This window comes from Mastomys coucha, unplaced genomic scaffold (genome assembly GCF_008632895.1).
Source record: "Mastomys coucha isolate ucsf_1 unplaced genomic scaffold, UCSF_Mcou_1 pScaffold5, whole genome shotgun sequence".
NCBI classification, from domain to species: domain Eukaryota; kingdom Metazoa; phylum Chordata; class Mammalia; order Rodentia; family Muridae; genus Mastomys; species Mastomys coucha.
In genome coordinates this window covers 101,490,868-101,511,624 of record NW_022196911.1, presented here as the reverse complement: position 1 = coordinate 101,511,624, position 20,757 = coordinate 101,490,868, and the positions used below count along the sequence as shown (strand labels likewise).

Sequence of the window (20,757 nt, the reverse complement as noted above, 5' to 3'; positions counted from 1 at the left end):
TGTTCGTGTGTGTGTATCCATGTGTGTGTGTGTGTGTGAGTCTATGTGGTATGTCTGTGTGTGTTCTCAAGTGTGTACATGTCCATGTGTGTGTCTGTGAGTCTATGTGGTATGTCTGTGTGTGTGTTTGTGTGTGTGTATGCATATTCGTATTGTGTGTGTGTCCATGTGTATGTCTGTGTGTGTATGTATATGAGTCTTCATGTTGTGTGTATGTCCATGTGTATGTGTGTATATGAGTGAGTATGTGTATGTGTGTGTGAGTGTGTGTGTATATGAGTCTTCATGTTGTGTGTATGTCCATATGTATGTGTGTGTATGTGTGTGTATGTGTGTATGAGTGAGTGTGTGAGTGAGTGTGTGTGTGTGTTAGTGTGTGTGATAGGGTAGCTCTCAGGAGTTCGATACTTCTACTATGCAGGTCCCAGGCAGCAGATACCTTTATCTACTGAGCCACCTTGCTGGTGCTAAATTTTTAATTTTATTTGTGTGCACACCCATACATGGTATTTACATGTATGCAGGTATGTATTCACATGTATGTATGTATGTATGTATGTATGTATGTGCGTGTTGATGTATGTGCATGTTGATACTAGATGTCAGCACTGACCTCTACGCCCCTGTTTGGTTGTCTGCAGTCTCAAGACTTTTGCAATGTTTCCTTCACCTGATAACGATTTACATTTCAGAGGAAAAAGAAAAGAAAAAGTTCACATCTTCTAAGAAACTAATATCCTCATTTTATGGGATTATAATTTTATTTGTAAAGTTTGCTTTTGTTTTTTTTTGTTGTTGTTGTTGTTTTGTTTTTTTTTTCTGTTTTTTGCCATCTGTTATCTATGTATGGTACGTCTGTCTGTTTATTTATTATCCAAGACAGGGTTTCTCTATGCAACTCCTGAAACTTGCTCTGTAGACAAGGCTGGCCTCAAACTCATAGATCTACCTGTCTCTGCCTCTGCCTCCGCCTCTGCCTCTGCCTCTGAGTGGTGGGATTAAAGGTGTGAACCACCACCGCCCAGCACACCTTGGGTTCTCTCATTAACCTAGGGCAGCAAGGTTGCCCAGGGATCCTCCTGCCTCTGCCTTCCCAGTGCTCTCTCATTATAAGCATGTTTTATAAGCATGTTGTCATACACATGTATCTTTTTTATGCAGGTTCTGAGATTTAATCTCATTTTTATGTGACAAGCACTTTACTGACTGAGCCATATCCCCCAGCCACTAATTTTTTTAAAAGTAAGTTAAACCCTTTGAAGTTAATTTTCTTAATTATCTAAAACTTATTCCTATTAAACAGTGACTGTCAAGGGCCCACATCAGTCAAAGGCCTTGCTATCCTAACCCTGTCACTTTGGCACCTCTGGCCTACAACAGCCCCTCACCATAGTAAGGTCGAGCGCACAGGTCTTCTTCGGTGCCATAGATGTTCCACTGGCCACTGCGGGTCTGGTCACCACGCTCCAGGGTGCCAGGCTTGGATGCATTGCTTGCACGAGCTCCCAGAAGCAGGGACAACTGGTCTCCTAGTGTACGACATTGCCATCGAAGACTCAAGGCCTCTCGGTCACATTCATACATGCCCAGGGAAACTGTGGTGTTGGTGACTGGCCAGCCTGTACCCAGGCACTGTGTGGCACCCAGGTTGAAGAGTCGGTTCCGGGAGACCCACTTCCAGCGCTGGGCAGGGAGACTGGCATTGCAGACTGGGGTGACACGAACTTGCACACCCTGGGCCTCCAGACAGCCCTGCATCCCCTGGCTGAAGATGAGGAAGACATCGGGTTCTGGAAGGAAAGGTGGGATAGGAGGTCATCATATGTTGGTCTTGATGACTGCTAAGGCCTACAAACACTGACCATCCGATAGCACTTGTCTCAGGCTGGTCCTTTCTGTCTCAGCTCAAGGTAGGGTGAAGGGCACTGCTATTGTTCCTGTACACAGAGGTGGCATAGCCCATTCCTGTTCAGCCCCACATCCATCTGGAAGCAGGACCCAGGCCTCTGCTGTAAAAATCAAACCCAGCTCTACACAGCACATCCAATGCTTCATACACATACATGTGCTTCACACACATACATGTGCTTCATATACATCCAGTGCTTCACACACATACATGTGCTTCATATACATCCAGTGCTTCACACACATATATGTGCTTCATATACGTCCAGTGCTTCACACACATACATGTGCTTCATATACACCCAGTGCTTCACACACATACATGTGCTTCATATACATCTAGTGCTTCATACACGTGCATGTGCTTCACACACATACATGTGCTTCATACACATGTATGTGCTTCACATGCATACATGTGCTTCATGTATATACATATGCTTCACATACATACATGTGCTTTATACACATCCTATGCTTCATACACATACATGTGCTTCACACACATGTGTTTCACATGCATACATGTGCTTCATATGGATGCATGAGTATCATATATATACACGTGCTTCATATATATCCAGCGCTTCATACACATACATGTGCCTTTATCTGTGGCTTCATTTTCTTCAGTGTCAGTTATCTACTGACAACTACTGTCCAAAGATATTAAATGGAAAATTTCTAGAAATAAATAATCCATAAGGTTTTTTATTTTTGGAGACTGTGTAGCTCTGGCTGTCCTGGAACTTGCTCTATAGACCAGGCTGGCCTCGAACTAACAGACATCACTCGCCTCTGCCTCCTGAGTGTTGGGATTAAAGTGCACCACCATTGCCTGGCTAATCCCTAAATTTTAAATATCTGTCATTAAAGTACTTTTATAATTGTCCTATCTCCTCATCATTAATTTCTTACTATGGCCGATTTATTAACTAAACTATATCGCAGGCGTGTATTTGTAGGAAAACCACATTGTGTTTCAGGTCTGGCATTAACATGATTTCAGGCATCCACAGGGGTTCTTGGGCTGTCTCCAACATGAAGGAGAATGATTGGACCTTTCTAAAGACCTTACAAGGCTGGGTGGAAGCGTCTACATCACAGACTCAGCTTCTCAGAGTTCACCCTTCTAGATCTTTCTGAAGTGCTCCTCTCTTCCTCCTTACTGAACTCCTCCTCCCCATAACTCTTGAATGCCTGGGTTTTTTGTTTCTTATTTGTTTGTTTTAAGACATCAAAATTTAGTCAATGAGACACACAGATGTATATGCATACACATACATACATACACATACACACACACACATACACATATACACACATGCACACACACACACACACACACACACACACACACACACACACACGTACATACACTCCAAATCCACCCCCACAACGGTCTCAGATGAAAACACAGAACTTAACATGAATTAGTGGCAGTCTGGGGATAGGAATAGGGAATGGTTGCTTACAAACATTTTTAAGGTATTTCTTGGGTAGGAGGAGTGACAAAAATGCTTTAGAATTAAATTATCGTGGGAATATTCTAAAACCCAATTAACCACATTATAAGTGGATAAATGTTATGATATGTGAGCTGTATCTCAAGGGAGACAAGAAAGAAGAAAGAAAACAAAAGATAGGAAAGACTGTGGCTTACAGCCACAACGTGACTCACAGTGTCCCCAGACAGTAAACAAACCTGGGTGCCTCTAACACCCACACTTCACCGCCCTCCTCTTGTGCTCAGGCTGCCACTTATGCACACATTCCAGCCTGAAGAGAATTTTGTATCCACTAGTGTGATGGTTAGTCTGAAATGCCACTCTGACACAATCAGTGAAGGGCCATCTAGATCAGGCTGGCCTGTGTGAGTGTCTATGGGGAATTATCTTGCTTCTGTTAATTTAAATGGGAAGACCCACACAATGTGGGCGGTGCTATTCCCTAGGCAAGGAATCCAGAAGGGCTTAAGAGTGGAGAAACCAAGCTTAGTACAAACATGCATTAATAATGTGACAAGTTGCTTCAAGTTCCTGCTACCCTGACTTCCCTGAAATCAATGATTAGAGCCTGGAACTGTGAGCAGAACTGTGCTGTAAGTTGTGTTTGTCAGCACACTTTATAGCAGCGACCAAAACTATGATGGTAAGGTACTAGAACTCTGGGATAACTTGTGAAGTGCAGGGGTCACTTGGGCAAGAGCCTAACCTCATTCTGAGAGAACTACTTCAGATCATAAGTAGAATAACCGATACCCAGGCAAAGTGTTTGACCGAGTCTGGAACACATTGTTTAGGAGTTAGAGGCAGAGGATGAAGAGATTTGGTGAGCACAGGCCCAAGGCTGGTAAAAGATGGAGCTGCAGTTTGGACTCAGTCTCTTCAGTCCAAACCCCACATTCTGTCTATTCTTGTACTGGTCTTTTCAACCCTTAGAATGCATCCACCATGATCTTCCAGAAGTATAAACATATTCCAGAAAAATTTAATATAATATTGGAGCACTGAAAGCCCAAAGGAAAAGGGATGGCCTCCATGGCATATGAATTTTTCATGGCAAGATAAATGTCAAAAGCAAAGACAAGCATGGTGAAATGGGCCTGTGATCCCAGCACTTGGGAGATGAGGGCAAAAGGACCAGGAGTTCAGGGTTGGTCTTGGCCTCATGTAGTAAGCTCAAGGCCAGCCTGGGCTACAGAAGACCCGGAAGACCCTATCTCAGATAACAAAAAGAGAAATCATGTTATGAAATTCATGTAACGTATTAGAGGCAAAGGGTTAATTCCTTAGTATAAAGAGAGCTTTCATCAATATTAATAAATATATTGTAAGAAAAATACTATTAGTCAAAAAACACCCAGGATATGGCAGAACTCAAGAAGGTTAACAAGCCGAAGGGCTTAAGTGAGGATGCCTCAGTCTCACTTGGGAGAGAGAAGAAAGCAATCTTGGGGGTGGAGGGGTAGAGGGAGGGACTGGGGTGAGAAAGGGGACAGGGAGGGGAAGAGAGGAATACAATCAGGTATTGGTGGTGGTGGGGGAACAGGACTGAAGCCCTGAGGACCAGCAGAAAGAATGGAAAGAGGCAACTTTAGGAGGTGGGGAGACCCTCTAGAATGTACCAGAGACCTGGGAGGTGAGAGACTCTCAGGTCTCAAAGGGAGGGACCTTAGATGAAATGCCCAACAGTGGGGAGAGGGAACTTGTAGAGTCCACCTCCAGTAGAAAGGCGGGGCGTCAAGTAGAGGGATGGGGTTGCCATCCCATAGTCAAAAACTCTGACCAAGAATTGTTCCTATCTGAAAGAACTGCAGGGTCAAAAATGGAGAAGAACCTGAGGGAAAGGAGGTCCAGCCACAGGCCCAAAGTGGGATCCAGCTCAAGGGGAGGCCTCAAGGCCTGACACTATTACTAATGTTAATAGTGTGTGCTCACAAAAAGGGGCCTATCATGACTGCCCTCCAAAAGGCCCAACAAACAGCTGAAAGAGTCAGATGCAGCCGGGCGATGGTGGCGCATGCCTTTAATCCCAGCACTTGGGAGGCAGAGGCAGGTGGATTTCTGAGTTTGAGGCCAGTCTAGTCTACAGAGTGAGTTTCAGGACAGGGCTACAGAGAAACCCTGTCTCGAAAAACCAAAAAAAAAAAAAAAAAAAAAAAAAAAAAAAAAAAAAAAAAAAAAGAGTCAGATGCAGATATTTGCACCTAACCCCTTTGGCTGATGAGGGAAAAGCTGGAGGAAGCTGAGGAGGAGGAGGGCAACCCTCTAGGAGGACCAGCAGTCTCAACTGACCTGGACCCCAGAGATTGCTCAGACACTGAGACACCAACCAGGCAGCATGTACCAGGTGATATGAGGTCCCCAGCACATATACAGCAGAGGACTGCTGGGTCTGGACTCGGTGAGAGAAGATGCACCTAACCCTCAAGAGACTGGAGTCCCCAGGGAGTGGGGAGGTCTGGTGGGGTGGAGGGATGGGGGCAGGGACAGTCTCTTGGAGATGGGTGGGGGAGGAGGTATGGGATGTGGAACAGTCAGAGAGCAGACCAGGAGGGGGATAAAGACTGGACTGTAAAAAAAGATTAAAGAATAAAGAAAAAATTAAAAAAAAATAGTATGATAGCATGTTTAGACAAATTAAAGGAACTTACAATAAAGTAAGAAATTTTGATAATGCAGCATAAAACTAAATATATTTAAAGAAAGGTAAAGATGTGAAATTTAATTGGCTTTTAAATATTGAAATAAAAGGCTGAGCATGTACCTCAATGGGAGAGTGCCTGCCTCACCTGAGCAATGTCCTGGGTTAAACTCCCTGCACCGTACACACAGAAAAGGTGAGAAGCTAGGCAGATGGTTCAGCTGGTAGTGTTTGACGTGTGTGATGCTTTGCCTGCACTCATCCCAGGGTGTGGCACTATTAGGAGGTATGGCCTTGTTGGAGGAAGTGGGTCACTGTGGGGTGGGCTTGGAGATCTTCCTTCTAGCTGCCTGAGGTCGCTCAGTCTGCTCCTGGCTTCCTTCAGATGAAGATGTAGAACTCTCAGCTCCTCCTGCACCATGTCTGCCTGCATGCTGCCATGCTTCTCACCTTCATGACAATGGACTGAACCTCTGAACCTGTAAGCCAGCCCCAATTAAATGTTGTCATTTTAAAAACTTGCCTTGGCCAGGCAGTGGTGGTGCATGCCTTTAAGCCCAGTACTTGAGAGGCAGAGGCAGGCAGATCTCTGAGTTGGAGGCCAGCCTGGTCTACAGGGTGAGTTCCAGGACAGCCAGAGCTATACCGGGAAACCCTGTCTCAAAAAACCAAAAAAAAAACAAAACAAAAAAAAGACTTGCCTTAGTCATGGTGTCTGTTCACAGCAGTAAAACCCTAACTAAAATAACATGTTAATACACACACACACACTGAAAGAATAACCTCATAGCAATAAAGAAAAAAGGAACAATAGCTTACTTAAGTTCCTTCAAAAGCAATTAATCATTTTTCAAATAAAACTCAAGCTCCTTACTATGGGCCACTAGGTCCTACTGTGCTGGGTAGTTTTATGTCAACTTAACACAAGCTAAGGTTGTCTGAGAGGAGGGAACCTCAACTGAGAAAATGCCTCCATCAGAACACTGTAGGCAAGCCTGTAGGGCATTCTCTTAACTAGTGATTTGGGAGGGCACAGCCCTTTGTGGTCCTGGATTCTATGAGAAGGCTGGCTGAGCAAGCCATGAAGAGCAAGCCAGTAAGCACACCCCTCCATGGGCTCTGCATCAGCTCCTGCCTGCAGGTTCCTGCCCTCCTTGAGTTCCTGTCCTGACTTCCTTCAGTGATGAACAGTGATGTGGAAGCCTAAGCCAATTAACCTTTGCTCCTCAAGTTGCCTTGTTCATGTTGTTTCTTCTCAGCAATAAAAATCCTAAGACGATCTCTGTGTTTAGAAGCACATAAACAGCTGGGCAGTGGTGGTGCATGCCTTTAATCCCAGCACTTGGGAGGCAGAGGCAGGTGGATTTCTGAGTTTGAGGCCAGCCTGGTCTACAGAGTGAGTTCCAGGACAGCCAGGGCTACACAGAGAAACCCTGTCTCAAAACAAAACAAAACAAAACAAAAAGCACATAAACATCTGAGTGATGACTCTTCTAACACGGAAGCCAGACCTCCTGCCTGAGTTCACACCAGTTCTCTTCACTCAAGCTGCACTAATTTCCTTGCCCCATTTAGTTTCCAGTCTCAAGGCCTTTGCACTGCTTCTTCTGCCTGACAATTCACATTTCAGAAGATGAAAAATTTTTATATCTTCAGAAGCCCTCTCTGATTTCCTAATAAACCATAGTTATCCTCTATTTTATGGTTTGATTATAATTTTCCTTGCAGTACTTAATTTTTGACTCCCCCTGCCCCATCTATCTGTGAACTTGATTCCTATGTTATTGGGCAATTTTTTTTTAGGGGGGGGGGGGACAGGGTTTCTCTGTGTAGCCCTGGCTGTCCTGGAACTTACACTGTAGACCAGGCTGGCCTTCAACTCAGAACTCCACCTGCCTCTGCCTCCCAAGTGCTGGGATTAAAGGCATGTGCCACCACTGCCTGGCTATTTGGCAATTTTTATTATCTACTAGTCATTGTGGATAATATCCACTAATTGTTTTTTAGATTTATTTATTCAGTGTGTATGCATGTATACCCAAGTGTATGTATGAACATCCCATGCACGCAGTACCTAAGGATACCACAAAAGGATGCTGGATCCCCTAGAGCTAGAGTTAGTTACACATGGTTGTGAGCTGCCATGTGGATGCCAGCAACCAAGCCTGGATCCTCTGAAGAAGCCGCAAGCGCTCTTAACAGCTGAGCCATCTCCCCAGCCCCCATGTCTACTAAGTTTTATTACATATCAGATATCATGGGTGTTCTGTCGTATGTTGGGCCTTGTAGATGGTGTGCTGCAGAGAATATGATGTTTTTGAATCTTCCTATAATGAAGATCGTGTTCCATTTTGGCAGGCGGTTACATTCACAGTGGATCACTTGGATCCTGTCGAAGCTGGGTTTCAGGCTTGTCGTGCCTTGAGTCTTAGGATACACCCCTTATCCTTGCCCTCAATCCTGAGATGAGGCTGTACTGGGATTTTAGGAGAAAACTGCAGATGATGACCAGGCCCCTCTGACTCGTGGAACTTGTGCTTGTTTTGAACTCTGTCCAGGAAACAACCTAAACTTCTCCTTCCAGCTGCTGCTGCTGGCTGGACTTGGGGACCTGGAGCCTTTCCCTGCATATGCACAATGTAGGGACCACTTGGGCTTTGAAGAGCCCCGTGGAAAGAAATTCTGTGGTGGCTTCCTTTCTAGAATTTCCCCTGTTGACTTTTAGCCGTATTAGGAACTCCAAACTCTTATCTCCACTTGGTGCAGCTGAGCAGGGTGCTCTCGGTTGCTCAGCACGCCACTCGCCTAACTGTCTTTCCTTCTTAAGAATATACTTTCTTTTTATTCAGTTTTTTTTTATTGCATTTTAAAACTCACACACACATACTGTGTTGGTGTGTGTGCGTGTATGTACAGGGCATGCAAGGACTCAGTTCTCTCCTTCCACTGTTTGGATCCTGGGAATTGAACTCGGATCACAAGGCTTCGAACTCATATCACCAGGCTCAGCGGCAGACATCATTGCCGACTAAGTCATCTATCTCACCCACCTTCCTTTTGTCTTTCGCATATTTTCCCCTCTCTACGTCTGTCTGGTTTTAGTTGTTCTCCAATGCCTTCAGACCATAGTATATTGTATTTTATTCTTAGTCTCTAAGCATTCTTGGTTATAGTTAGACTTGAACAAGCTAGCCTGCCATTTCTAGAACCAGAATTTATTATCTTACATATTCGGTCTATTTCTTGTCTTTCCTCTTGCTTCTAAGCTCCTGAGGGCTTTCTGTAACTTCTCCATCACTGTGTTCCTAGCTCGTATGGCCCTGACACATAGCAGTGCTCGGGAGATGCTGGGTAACCAGTGTGTGAGTACATGAAGACATCTCATACCCAGTGCAACTAATCTACCTGCTCTTCTGTCCCCCATCCAAACTGCTAGATTGGTTTTTCTAATACATACTGCCAACGAGCTCCTGTCAAAATAGCATGGTGGGAGGTCTGGTAGGGCCCTGATCCTCTATCCTGACAGCACAGGTGTGTCTCTTTGTGTGAGGGGGGAGAGAGTGTTCTCTGGCAATATGCACGGGAGCTTCCCAAAGTACCGCCTGGGTGGCTGCCGCAGCTCAACTTCCTGTACTGGGTTCTCTGCCCTTAACCTGATCCTTCCTCTCTCCTACAGTATGAACATTTATTTGCATCTCTCTCCAAACATCTATTTTGAAATCTTCACCCTGGAGGTGATGGTGTTAGGGTGTGGGCTTCTGGGAAGTGCTGACGTTATTAGAGTCGTAACATTAATTAATAGGATTCATGCCCTTATAAAAGACTCCCAAGGGTCAGGGCTTGGGGTGTGTCTCTTGGTAGAGTGCTTGCCTAACTTCCACAAAGTCCCGGGTTCAGTCCCCAGCACAGCATAAACCAAAGCAGGCACGGTGGGTGCACCTGTAATCCCACCACCACAATCGGGAGGTGGGAGTAGGGGCTTCAGTTCAAGGTTACCTTTGGCTACCTAATGGTGCTCAAAGCCAGCCTGAGCTAAGTGAGTCTCCCCACCCTTCGAACCTATCAGGTAACAGAGTGGGAGGAGCTAGCTTCACACCTATGAGGTAACAGTGTGGGAGGAGCTAGCTTCACACCTATGAGGTAACAGTGTGGGAGGAGCTAGTTTCGCACCTATGAGGTAACAGTGTGGGAGGAACTAGCTTCACCAGACACTGAGCCTCTTTACTCCCGGAGCTTTGGCTTCTTAGCCTCCAAGTCCAGGACCACATACGTTCCTCTTGTTTGTAACCCTCCTAATTGTGATATTTTTGTGATGAACACACCTTCAAAAATCACCCTCTGTTTCTGGAGTAGTGAAATATAACTGGGCCCAGGATTTATGCCAGACCTACCCAATCTTCCTTTAAGGTTGAGTACCTTTGTGCGAGTGCAAGTACCTGGGCGTGCATGTGCTCTGATGCATGCACATGTCATGTATGTGGGTACATGGAGTCCATGAGCTATGTTTGGAAGCCAGTGAGCTGCTTTATTGGTCTCTGCTCCTTGAGAAAAAGTCTCTCACTGAACCAGCTAGGCTAGGAACCAACAAGCCCCAGGAATCCTCCTGTTTTTTCACCACATAGCACACACACACACACACACCTAACTTTCTTTTGTTTTTGTTTTTTTAATTCACGGACACGGAAGATTGAACTCTGATCCTCACACTTACACAGAAAACTCTCTTAGCCACTGAACCATCATCACAACCCCCAGGTTCACTATTTTCTTCTCTAAAATTCCACTCCAGGGAAGATAGCAGCAGCCGATGAAGGTGACCACAGCTGGGACTGGAAAAGAGACAATGTGTGGATTGCTTTTATACATGCTTTTCAGAGATAGGACTGGACAGTAAGTCTCAACACTTCTGGCTGGTGCGGGCTCCCAGAGAGACAGTATCTTTCTCTCATTCCCAGGCAGGCGTCCACCCTCTACCAGCCCAATCTCCGTCAGACTTCAGTTGTAATAACTCATGTCCAATGGGAGAACCAGAAGAGTCCATACTGGTTGGCAAAGGCCACTCCAAGCCTTTGATAGTAGAGAAAACCGAAGCCCAGAGAAAGGGCTGGGACACCCACCCACAGTGCCTTTCAAGACCTGGGTTCCCTCCTATCCCATGAGACAAGGTTGTAGGCCTCCTATGAGCACCCCACGACTGGGTTCAGATCCACCTAACTTCTTGGGGCACTAGCTACAGTACATAGAACATTCAGGCAAGATGGACCCCAGGGAAATTCCCAGCACCCACCACTGCCTTTGTTCTCTTGGGATTTGTTAGAGAAAGACAATGACTTTGAACAAATAAGCCCTTAAATTCCAAGTGTCTGGCTGTGTGTTTGAGAGAAATCTGTTGCCTTCTCAGGGGTCAGGAAGCCAGCTCAGGGCAGAGCTCTGAGCACTCTAGGGATCTGGAGGCCTAGGTCAGGAATGCAGGTCACGAGTTACTTTGTTAGCGACTGAAAACAGGTCCTGATGAGGAACAATGGCTTGGAGAAAGCTAGAGAGCAAAGAAAAAGGCAGAGAGTGTTCCTGGGGGCGGCTCTCGGGAGCCTCAGCCAAGTCAAGGGCACGGACACACCTTGGTAAAGCGGAAACTGCCAGTCGGGGAGGGAAGAATATGTAGGCTCGCTGAGAATGGCTCCCAGTTCTTTGAATTTCTCTTCATCAAGCTCCTATGGAGCAGGCAGGAGGGGACTCAAGGTGCAGAGGCCTAATGTCTCCAGAGGGCCCCTCCAGCCTCATTCATACCCAAGAATACCCACACACTTGGGAGTACAGGATGCCAGTGCAGTGTGAAAATGCCCATCCCAGACTTCAGCCTCCTGCTCTTACTAAGATCTCAGATTGTCCTGCCCAGGACAAAGGGACCACTTGCCTGGGACAGTGCTAGCTGTCAAGTTGCAGCTCCATATGAACTTATGAATGAAGAGGTAAATGAAGTTCCTTGGTGGCCTGGGCACTGGGCATTGGTTGGTGTGAGTCGTGCATCATGCATCCATTTAACAAATGTTTGTTAGGAATTTCAGGGTCAGGGATGTAACTGTTTTAAGTGGCTCAGCAAGTACATGGCCCTGGGTTCAACTGCCAGTAACACACACACACACACACACACACACACACACACACACACACACACAATTTCATCACATACTTGAATCATATAACCATATCCATCCACGTGGAGCCACACAACTATGATCCCAGCCCCTGAGGCAGTCTTCTTCAACTACATAGCAAGTTAGAGGATAGCCTAAGCTACAGGAGACCTGGTTTAAAAACAAAACCAGAGCCAGGAAGGAGGAAGGGATTTCACAGATGCCAGGCCTGGGTGCCAGGCCTTGAGGCCCCAGCCACAGATCCCAGTCCTGAACTTATGTGGTGGGGATGGTGGCAGGCCTCAGTCTCGATGAGCTGCCTGCCTGTAGTCTCTCGTCCTTTGTTTTTGTCTGCCCGGCGAGCATCCTATTTCTTCTCCCTCCTCTCCCCTCCCTCCCCTCTTTCTATATAAATAATCAGCTATGGCTCTGTGGGTGGACACAAGGCTCACTTTTGATTGCTGGCAGTACTCAAACCTCCTGGCCACTCTGATGCGACTGACACACAAGTCAGACCAGGCCACTCAGCCAGTCAGTGCATGCTCTTAGAATAAAGAAAGTTGTCTTTCTGTAGTGATTTCTAGATGGAGGCTGCCAACAGCCAAGTTTCCTATCCTGAAGGAGTCAGGTAAAAAGAAATAGCTGAATACTGGAAGGGGGAGCACCTCTCAGTGACTCTGGGCATCCAGTCTCCATCCCTGGGCTCCCGTGGCTCTCCCAGACTCTGCCCTCCATGCCATGAATCACCCAGGATCATGTCCTGTTACCCAGGGCTTTACACTGAGCAAGCCTCCGCCACTGAGCCACACCCCAATCCGTGTTGAGTCTGTCCGCTTTATGCTTCTGTTCTTCTGGCAATTGCAGGAATCCTTGGGACCAGAGCCCACCTCACATTTCCCTTACTCTTCAGGAAGCCGATGCTCCAAGGTCCCTCTGCCTTTGCTGGACCTGTTCCTTGGGTCTGCAGTGGCACGGGGATCCTTTCGGAGGAGGCTGGACCTCCCCCTTGCATTCTCCTGACCACCCTTCTGGCTGCTCCCCCCACCCACCCAGCCCTCTCACCCCATGTTGATGACAACCCTGTACGGAGCACTTTCTAGGTACTGCAGGGAGATTAAACATGAGTGAGATGACAGGGCCTCTGCCCTCGGGCTGTTTACAGAGACACAGAAGAGATGAACACCCTGAAGCAATAAGCGAAAAAAATTACAAACCACATATCAACATATGCAAACCAGTCAGCCTGAATTTAGGCTGCATGGTTGGAAGGAAGGTGTTGGATGGAAAGGGGCTTCCCAGGTCACCAGAGTATAGCAGGAATCTCTCTGGTACTGCCAAAGCAGTGGTCCACCCTTTCCATGTCTCAGATGTCTGGGCCATCGCCATGGAAATTTATTCCCATGCACAGAGAGTGGGTTTTAAAGCACCATGCCCCGATTGACAAGATTCCTGTCCTCTCAAAGTCACCGTCCCTCTGCTGGCATCCCCCTGGGTGGAAAGGTGGGTTTTATTTTTCCACAGAAACCTCCTCACGGCCCCCGCAGTTTACCAGATTCCTCCAGAGCAGACAGGGCCAGAGGTCAGAGCCTTGGCTAATCGGCTGCTCTCTGTGACAAGCTGAAGACATTGCTGCTGAAGGAAGCGGTTGAGGAGCTAATTCTAGCACAGTGCCTGGCATGAAGCAACAGACTCAGGAAATCACTGTTGAACGAAAGGCATGTGCGACGAAACCCTGAAGGCTCGCTCGAGTAGAGGCGAGGACAGGGGGCTGTTCCAAGCTGGGGAACCGCAGGCGCAAAGGCCAGACGTTGGAATCTGAAACTGGGGGCCCACCACCATCTGGCTTAGCTCTTGGAGAGCCGGTGACTTTAGGGGTTGGGAGGGAGATCTGACCTCAAGAAGGCATTGCAGGGTGGCCTTCAGCCCTTCAGCGTCTCTCTTATTAGTCCCCTCCCCAGGTCACATAGAGGGAGAGGTGAGGGGGTCATTCCAGGGAGAGCCAGAGCCTGGCCCCTGGGCTGCCAGCCAAGGGAAGCAGCTGTTTTCAATTGGCCTTAAGGTCAAGCCTGGAGATGTCCTTGAGTCAGCAGAAGCTGCCAGCTCCACTTTGCTAAGGGGCCAACTCTGGGGACCTAGCAATTTACCCTACATTCCTTCTGCTAGACCGTGTCCATATACTTGGAGACAAAGGGACCCTGGGTGAGGGGTGGAGCCATCCCTCCCCTAGAGACACACAGTTCTACCCCACTGCACCCTACTGAAACCCTGAGGTGGGTTTCCCTCTCTCTCCTTCCTCCTGCTCAGCAGCAGTCAGTTCCTGCCTGTTCAAACTGCTTGCCGACTACTACTTCAAGTGCTTATGCCTAAACCTTTGCCCGCAGGACAGGCTGCTCTGCCCCTGTACTGTCCCTTACTCCAGTCACTATGGGATGGATTCCTCTCTCATTCTTTTCCAGACATGCCCTAACTTCCGGTTTAACAAGTGTGTTATCCGAAGCCTGACGGGAATAAGTGTAGGGGTGAGATTCTCTTCTCCCTGGTAGACCTTGCTGGAGACTGTGGGAAGCCTGGATCTGTGTGTGCTTTCCGGTTTCCAGTGGATCTGCAAGTGCTGGCCCGGGGAAGGGTCTTGGTGGGGCTTGAACCCCGGGGTTCTCAGAACACAAACCTTCACCACCCTGGCTCTCTCCCTTGCTGTTGGACGACTGGATCTTAGCCAGGCATCGTGGCAGTTGTCTGCAATCCTAGCACTCAGCAGGCTTGAGGCAGGATGCCTGGTACTTAGAGGCCAGCCTGGCCCACAAAGTGAGACCCTGTTCTAAAACACACACAAAGGCTGGGCCAGTGGTTAAGAGCATGCATTGCTTGCTCTTCCACAGGACCAGAATTCACTTGTAACTCCAGCTCCTGGGGATCTGATACTCTCTTCTGGTCTCCTAGGGTACCTGCATACATGCACACATTCACACACACACACACACACACCACACACACACACACACACACACACACACACACACACAATTTTATTAAAACAAAACAAAACAAAAACCTCTAAAAGGCAAACACAAACAAAATGGGGCTAGAAGAGGGCTGGAGCTCATTCCACCCACCCTGGTGGCTTTTATCTTCTCACAACCAAGCATCACAACACAATGCCTTTACAGCCTGTCTCTTCCCAGGCTTCAGCTTCCATGATGAAGACCAGAGCCACCTAGAGTTCACAAAAGTAGCACAGGGGCCCCAGAGACTCTCTTTGCTACTCTGCAGGTCAGCTCCTTCAAGAATAAGAGAGAGGGGAGGGGGGGCAAGCAGCCCCTTTTATAGTGGGCCAGGTCTACCTGTTGCCAGGTAACTGTGGGGTGGAGTTTAGACAGAATGCTAACACAGACCTCCATCACCAAGCATCTCAGGCGCCCACCACACCCATGAGGGGCCTGGCTCAGGTCCCTGTCCGGGGCGCCCTGAGATCTGTGCCCAGCGATCCCGGCCCTCTCCCCAGAGGCCGTCTGCGAGCCCACAGCCAAAACAAACAGTCCAACACCACTTCCTTCCCGATGAGGGCACTTGCACAACCACGGATACTGTGACGGCAGGAAATGATTTTCTAGGCCAGTACAGTCCAACCCCATTGCCCCGGGGCCAAAATTGGAATCCAGACCCGGACACGCGTGGGTGGAACACATCCACACCAAAGCGCTGCCTGCCCTCGGCAACCTTGCTAGGATCTGATCTCAACAACAGCCAGTACTTTATTAAGGCGGGTCCCCAAGGCTCCTGCGAGCCACCAGTGTGTGGGAGGGAACTCTGAGCATATTATTTCAGAATATCACTTATATCTGGGTCCCAGCCTCTTCGCCAGGTTAGACACCCACATAGCTGCTGGGGGATGAATGGCTGAGTGAACGTATTTGCAGACATCCACACAAATTTGAGGACAGCAGCATTCCTTTAAATGTAATTTTGACTTTGAGAGGAGAGCAGCAAGGACTGAAATACTAGAAATAGTATTTTTGCTCTTACAGGGACGGTGTTAGAGGCACTCACTTGACATACTGTGGTAAGCGTTCCTAAAACCCAGACTCTCACAAAACTAGGCTGACTCAAAGCCCTGGTAATAGGATCCCTTTCTGAGGAGTGAAAAGATCATTGCAGAAATGTCGAAGCACAAGCATAGAGTCAGAAAATAAAATGAATATGAAACTTTTTTAAAGTAATAAAAACCAAGGCTTGTTCTATGAAAAAAAAAATATTAGAAATATGAGAAGCCTCCTTCTGCTTACCATAGCACCAACTGAAATAAAGCTCTCTTTTGGGCCATCCCGTGGTTTTCAGTTAGCCATGGAATTCTAAATAAACATTTTAGGGGAGGAGGTCTGGTGCGCTGGCTCGGTGGTTTCGAGCAATTGCTGCCGGGCAGAGGTGACACAGGCCTTTAATCCTAGCACTTGGAGGTAGAGGCAGGCAGATCTCTGGGAGTTTGAGGCCAGTCTGGTCTGCAGAAAAAGTTCCAGGACAGCCAGGGTTACACAGAGAAACTCTGTCTCTTAAAGACCAAAAACCGGGCTGGTGAGATGGCTCAGTAGGTAAGAACACTGACTGTTCTTCTGAAGGTCCTGAGTTCAAATCCCGCCAACCACATGGTGGCTCACAACCACCCATTATGAGATCTGACGCCCTCTTCTGGTGCATCTGAAGACAGCTGCAGTGTACTTTCATATAATAAAAAAATCTTTGGGCCTGAGTAAGCAGACCAGAGTGAACGGGGTTGACTGGAGTGAACAGAGGTCCTAAATTCAATTCCCAACAACCACATGAAAGCTCACAACCATCTGTACAGCTATAGTGTACTCATATACATAAAATAAATAAATCTTAAAAAAAAAAAAAAAGACCAAAACCAACCAAAAAACCCCAGCCAGCAAGCCTTGCAGAGGACCTGGGTTCTGTTCCCAGCACATATGTCTGGTGGCTCACAAGCCCCTGTAACTCTAACTCTAACTCTAGATCTGACACACTCTTCTGGCTTCTGTGGATACTCACATAAATGTGAAAACATACAAGCACACAGGCACATACACACTCACACCAATAGCATTTTTTTTAAAAGAGAAACTTTTAATACAGAGACTGAAGAAATATATAATTATATTGAAACACAATGATGTGCTTCTGAGAGATTGAGGTCTGAGATATTAACATTCCATTCAATCTCTGGCTTAAGAGTATTTCAAGTATTACCACTTGAACTCGACGGCAGAATTTCTCAGCTGCCTGCACAGACCTCAGTTGGCTGATTGGCCGGTGAGGGCTTGTGCTGTCCCTGGCCTCTCAGAGTCCTTGCTTGGAAACTTCTGTTGAATGACAGCTGGATATGAACTTGGAGTTTAGGATTCATTTCATCATCATCCTCTGAGTAAGTGAAGTAGCACACAGCAAGGTTAAATGATTGTCCTGGTTCATGCGCGAGCGCGCGCGCAAGCGAGCGTGTGTATGTGTGTGTGTGTGTGTGTGTGTGTGTGTGTGTGTGTGTGTGTGTGTGTACGCGCCTGCGCATGCGCTCACAGGTGCCAAAATTGGCCAGAGGTTTAAAATAATCCTATAGCTAGGACCAGAGGCAGGTGCAAGCTGCCTGAGAGGGGTGGTTTTTTTTTTTTAAAAGACTTTTTTAAAATTTTATTTATTTTATAAGTACACTGTAGCTGTACAGATGGCCATGAGCTATCATGTGTGTGGCTGCTGTTGATCTCAGGACCTCTGCCGGCCCCGCTCACTCCGGCTCTGCTAGCTCTGGCATAATTCAGAGGGCATCAGATCTCTTTACGGGTGGTTGTGAGCCACCATGTGGTTGCTGAGAATTGAACTCAGGACCTTCGGAAGAGCAGTCAGTGCTCTTGCCTGCTGAGTCATTTGCCAGCCCCCGAGAGGGGTGTTAAGACTCAAACTCTAGTCCTCTGTAAGAACCTGCTCTTAACTGCTAAGCCATCTCTCTACCTCTGAATCTTGGTCTGTTTGGTTTCCAAGGCAGGGTTTCTCTCTGTGGCCCTGGTTGTCCTAGAACTCACGACGTAGACCTGGGTGGCTTTAAACTCAGAGATCTGCCTGCCTCTGCCTCCCAAGTGCTGCAATTAAAGGTGCCCATGACTACCACCCAGCTTGAATTTTGGCCTTTTTAATGGGTCTGGTAGTTGTTACTGCTCTAACAACTACTGTGTACAGTTACATAGTTAGAGCTCCAACTGGTCTAACTGTAAAAACACTAGGGTGTAGCCATTTAACTGTTGCTTTGTGGTGAGTGTGAGTGTGTGTGTATGTGATATGTATATCTGTTGTATGTGCATGCATGTGTGGGCACACATGGTGTGGAAGGCTGAGAAGTGTCTCACCTTTGTCCCCCACTGAAGCTGGAGCCAGGCTATCCTCATATCCACTGCTCACTCCTGGGGGTGGTAGGGTTACAGGTACCAGACACAGTCATACCTGGATTTTTTTTTTCAAATGTGAGTGCTGGGGATTTGAACTTGGGTCCTCACAATTGTGCAGCAAGCACTCATACCCACTGAGTCATCTGTGTAGTCCCCATAAAATGTATGTTCAATAATGAGAATGAAATTTGAAGCTGGGCAGTGTGGTAGCGCATGCTTTTAATCCCAGCACTTGGGAGGCAGAGGCAGGTGGATTTCTGAGTTCGAGGCCAGCCTAGTCTACAGAGTGAGTTCCAGGACAGCCAGGGCTACACAGAGAAACCCTGTCTCAAACAAACAAACAACAACGAGAGAGAGGGGGGGGGAGGGAGAGAGAGACTAATTATACCAGTACAAGAAACAGAAACCAGGACCATCCAGTAAAAGGAGGGTCAGCCTGCACCTGTGGAACAGGACAGTGTGATATGTGAATGTTTAGCATGCACTTGCTGAATTCTTTTTTTTTTTCTTTTTTCTTTTCATAGCAACTCTGAGAGCTGACGAACGATGAAACTGATATATTTAATGACTATTTTTGTTTGAGACAGGGTCTTGCTGTGTAGCCCTGGTTAATCTTGAAGTCCCAGCAATCCTCCTGCCTCAGCTTTCTAAGTGCTAGATGACAGGAACGCACCACCCTGTCCAGTGGAGGCCAGGAAGACTGGCTTCAGCTGAGCTTCAGACCTCTCCTGAGGTATTTTAAACTGAGAGCTTGCAGGCAAGCTGCGTTTGGCCTTCGCTTCATGTGGAGAGCAAAGTGAACCAACAGTTAAAACTTGAGAGATTTCTCATGAACATGTGAATTTCTAGCTTCTCTCTGGGGGCTGGCAACAGTGAACCAGCAAGCATGTCTGCCAGGAATCAGGAGCTGAGAGTAGCTGCACATCTGGGGGGTATTCGGGGTCATTAGCTTTTCTCTCTCTCTCTCTCTCTCTCTCTCTCTCTCTCATCTCCCCCATTTCTTTCCCTTCCTCTCTTTCTTTCTCTCTCCCCCTCTCTCCTCCCCCACCCCCCTCTCTGAGGTAGACCAAATGCTATGTATTTCTATACTGAAGCACTCGTTAGTGTCCTGGTCTGTTAATTACCACCACAGCCCACTTGTGTTGGTCCACACCCGTGATCCCAGCATTCCCGAGATGAAGGCCCTCAGGGGCCAGTTAGCCAATGGCGACTTCTGTGATGGCTGCGGCAAAACTCTGCCCTTGATTTGGGGTGTTATTTAAAAGACAGCCAGTTAAAACAAGAGTAAGTCTTTACATTTTTAATAAAAATGAAACAAACAAAAACAAAACAAATCAAAAAACCGTGGAGGGCCGGAGAGATGGCTCGGTGGTAAAGAGTGGCCACTGCTCTGGCAAAGGACCCAAGTTCGGTTCCCAGCAGCCATGTCCGGAGACTCAACCATCTGTAAATCCACTCCAGAAGATCCAAAGTCCTCCTCTGCTCTCTGTGGACACCTGAGTTCCTGTGCACATGGGGAGACTGTGTGCCCCCAAAACAAACCATCAAAGCCCATGCTTGTTTCAAATCTACTTCCCTGTCTTATGGAGAGAGAGAAATGCAGAGGCAGACAGAGGTGGCGTGGAGGAGGTCGACGCTCTGTGCCCATTCTCATGATGTTCTACGTTCCTTTCGTGAGTCGTGTCTCAAGGTCTGTACAATACGACTAAGAAAACACGACACGGCCCATAACGAGCTTTTCACTCTATTTACTGTCAAGTTCCTGACCCAAGGTTTGCCTGGTTTTAAAAGCACAGCCTGGCTTGGCTTTAAGTCCAGGGAGCTTAGAACCTTCTTCCCTGTGGATTTTAAGAATCTTAACAGCAGGACATAGCAGCACACACCCAATGCCCCAGCACTAGAAAGGCTGGGGCAGAGAATAGGTGCAAGTGTATGGGGCAGCCTGGGCTATCTAGCAAGACCCTATCTTAAAAAAAAAAAAAATAAAACAACAAAAAACTTTCTTAAAACTATCTCCACGCTTACTGGGCAGTAGTGGTGCACACCTCTAATCCCAGCACTTAGGAGGCAGAGGCAGGTGGATATCTGTGAGTTTGAGGACAGCCTGGTCTATGGAGCAAGTTCCAGGACAGCCATGTTTCTAT

At 47.3% G+C, this 20,757-nt stretch overlaps 1 protein-coding gene across 2 annotated transcripts in view; it reads right to left on the bottom strand.

Moving 5' to 3' along the window:
- Mrc2 (mannose receptor C type 2) overlaps positions 1–20,757 on the bottom strand; it is a 61,645-nt gene that overhangs the window by 25,686 nt on the left and 15,202 nt on the right. For both annotated transcript variants that reach the window (XM_031352936.1, XM_031352937.1), the window contains exon 2: positions 1,389–1,790. In XM_031352936.1, the coding sequence (XP_031208796.1) occupies positions 1,389–1,790 (402 nt within the window). The remainder of the gene's footprint in view (positions 1–1,388; positions 1,791–20,757) is intronic.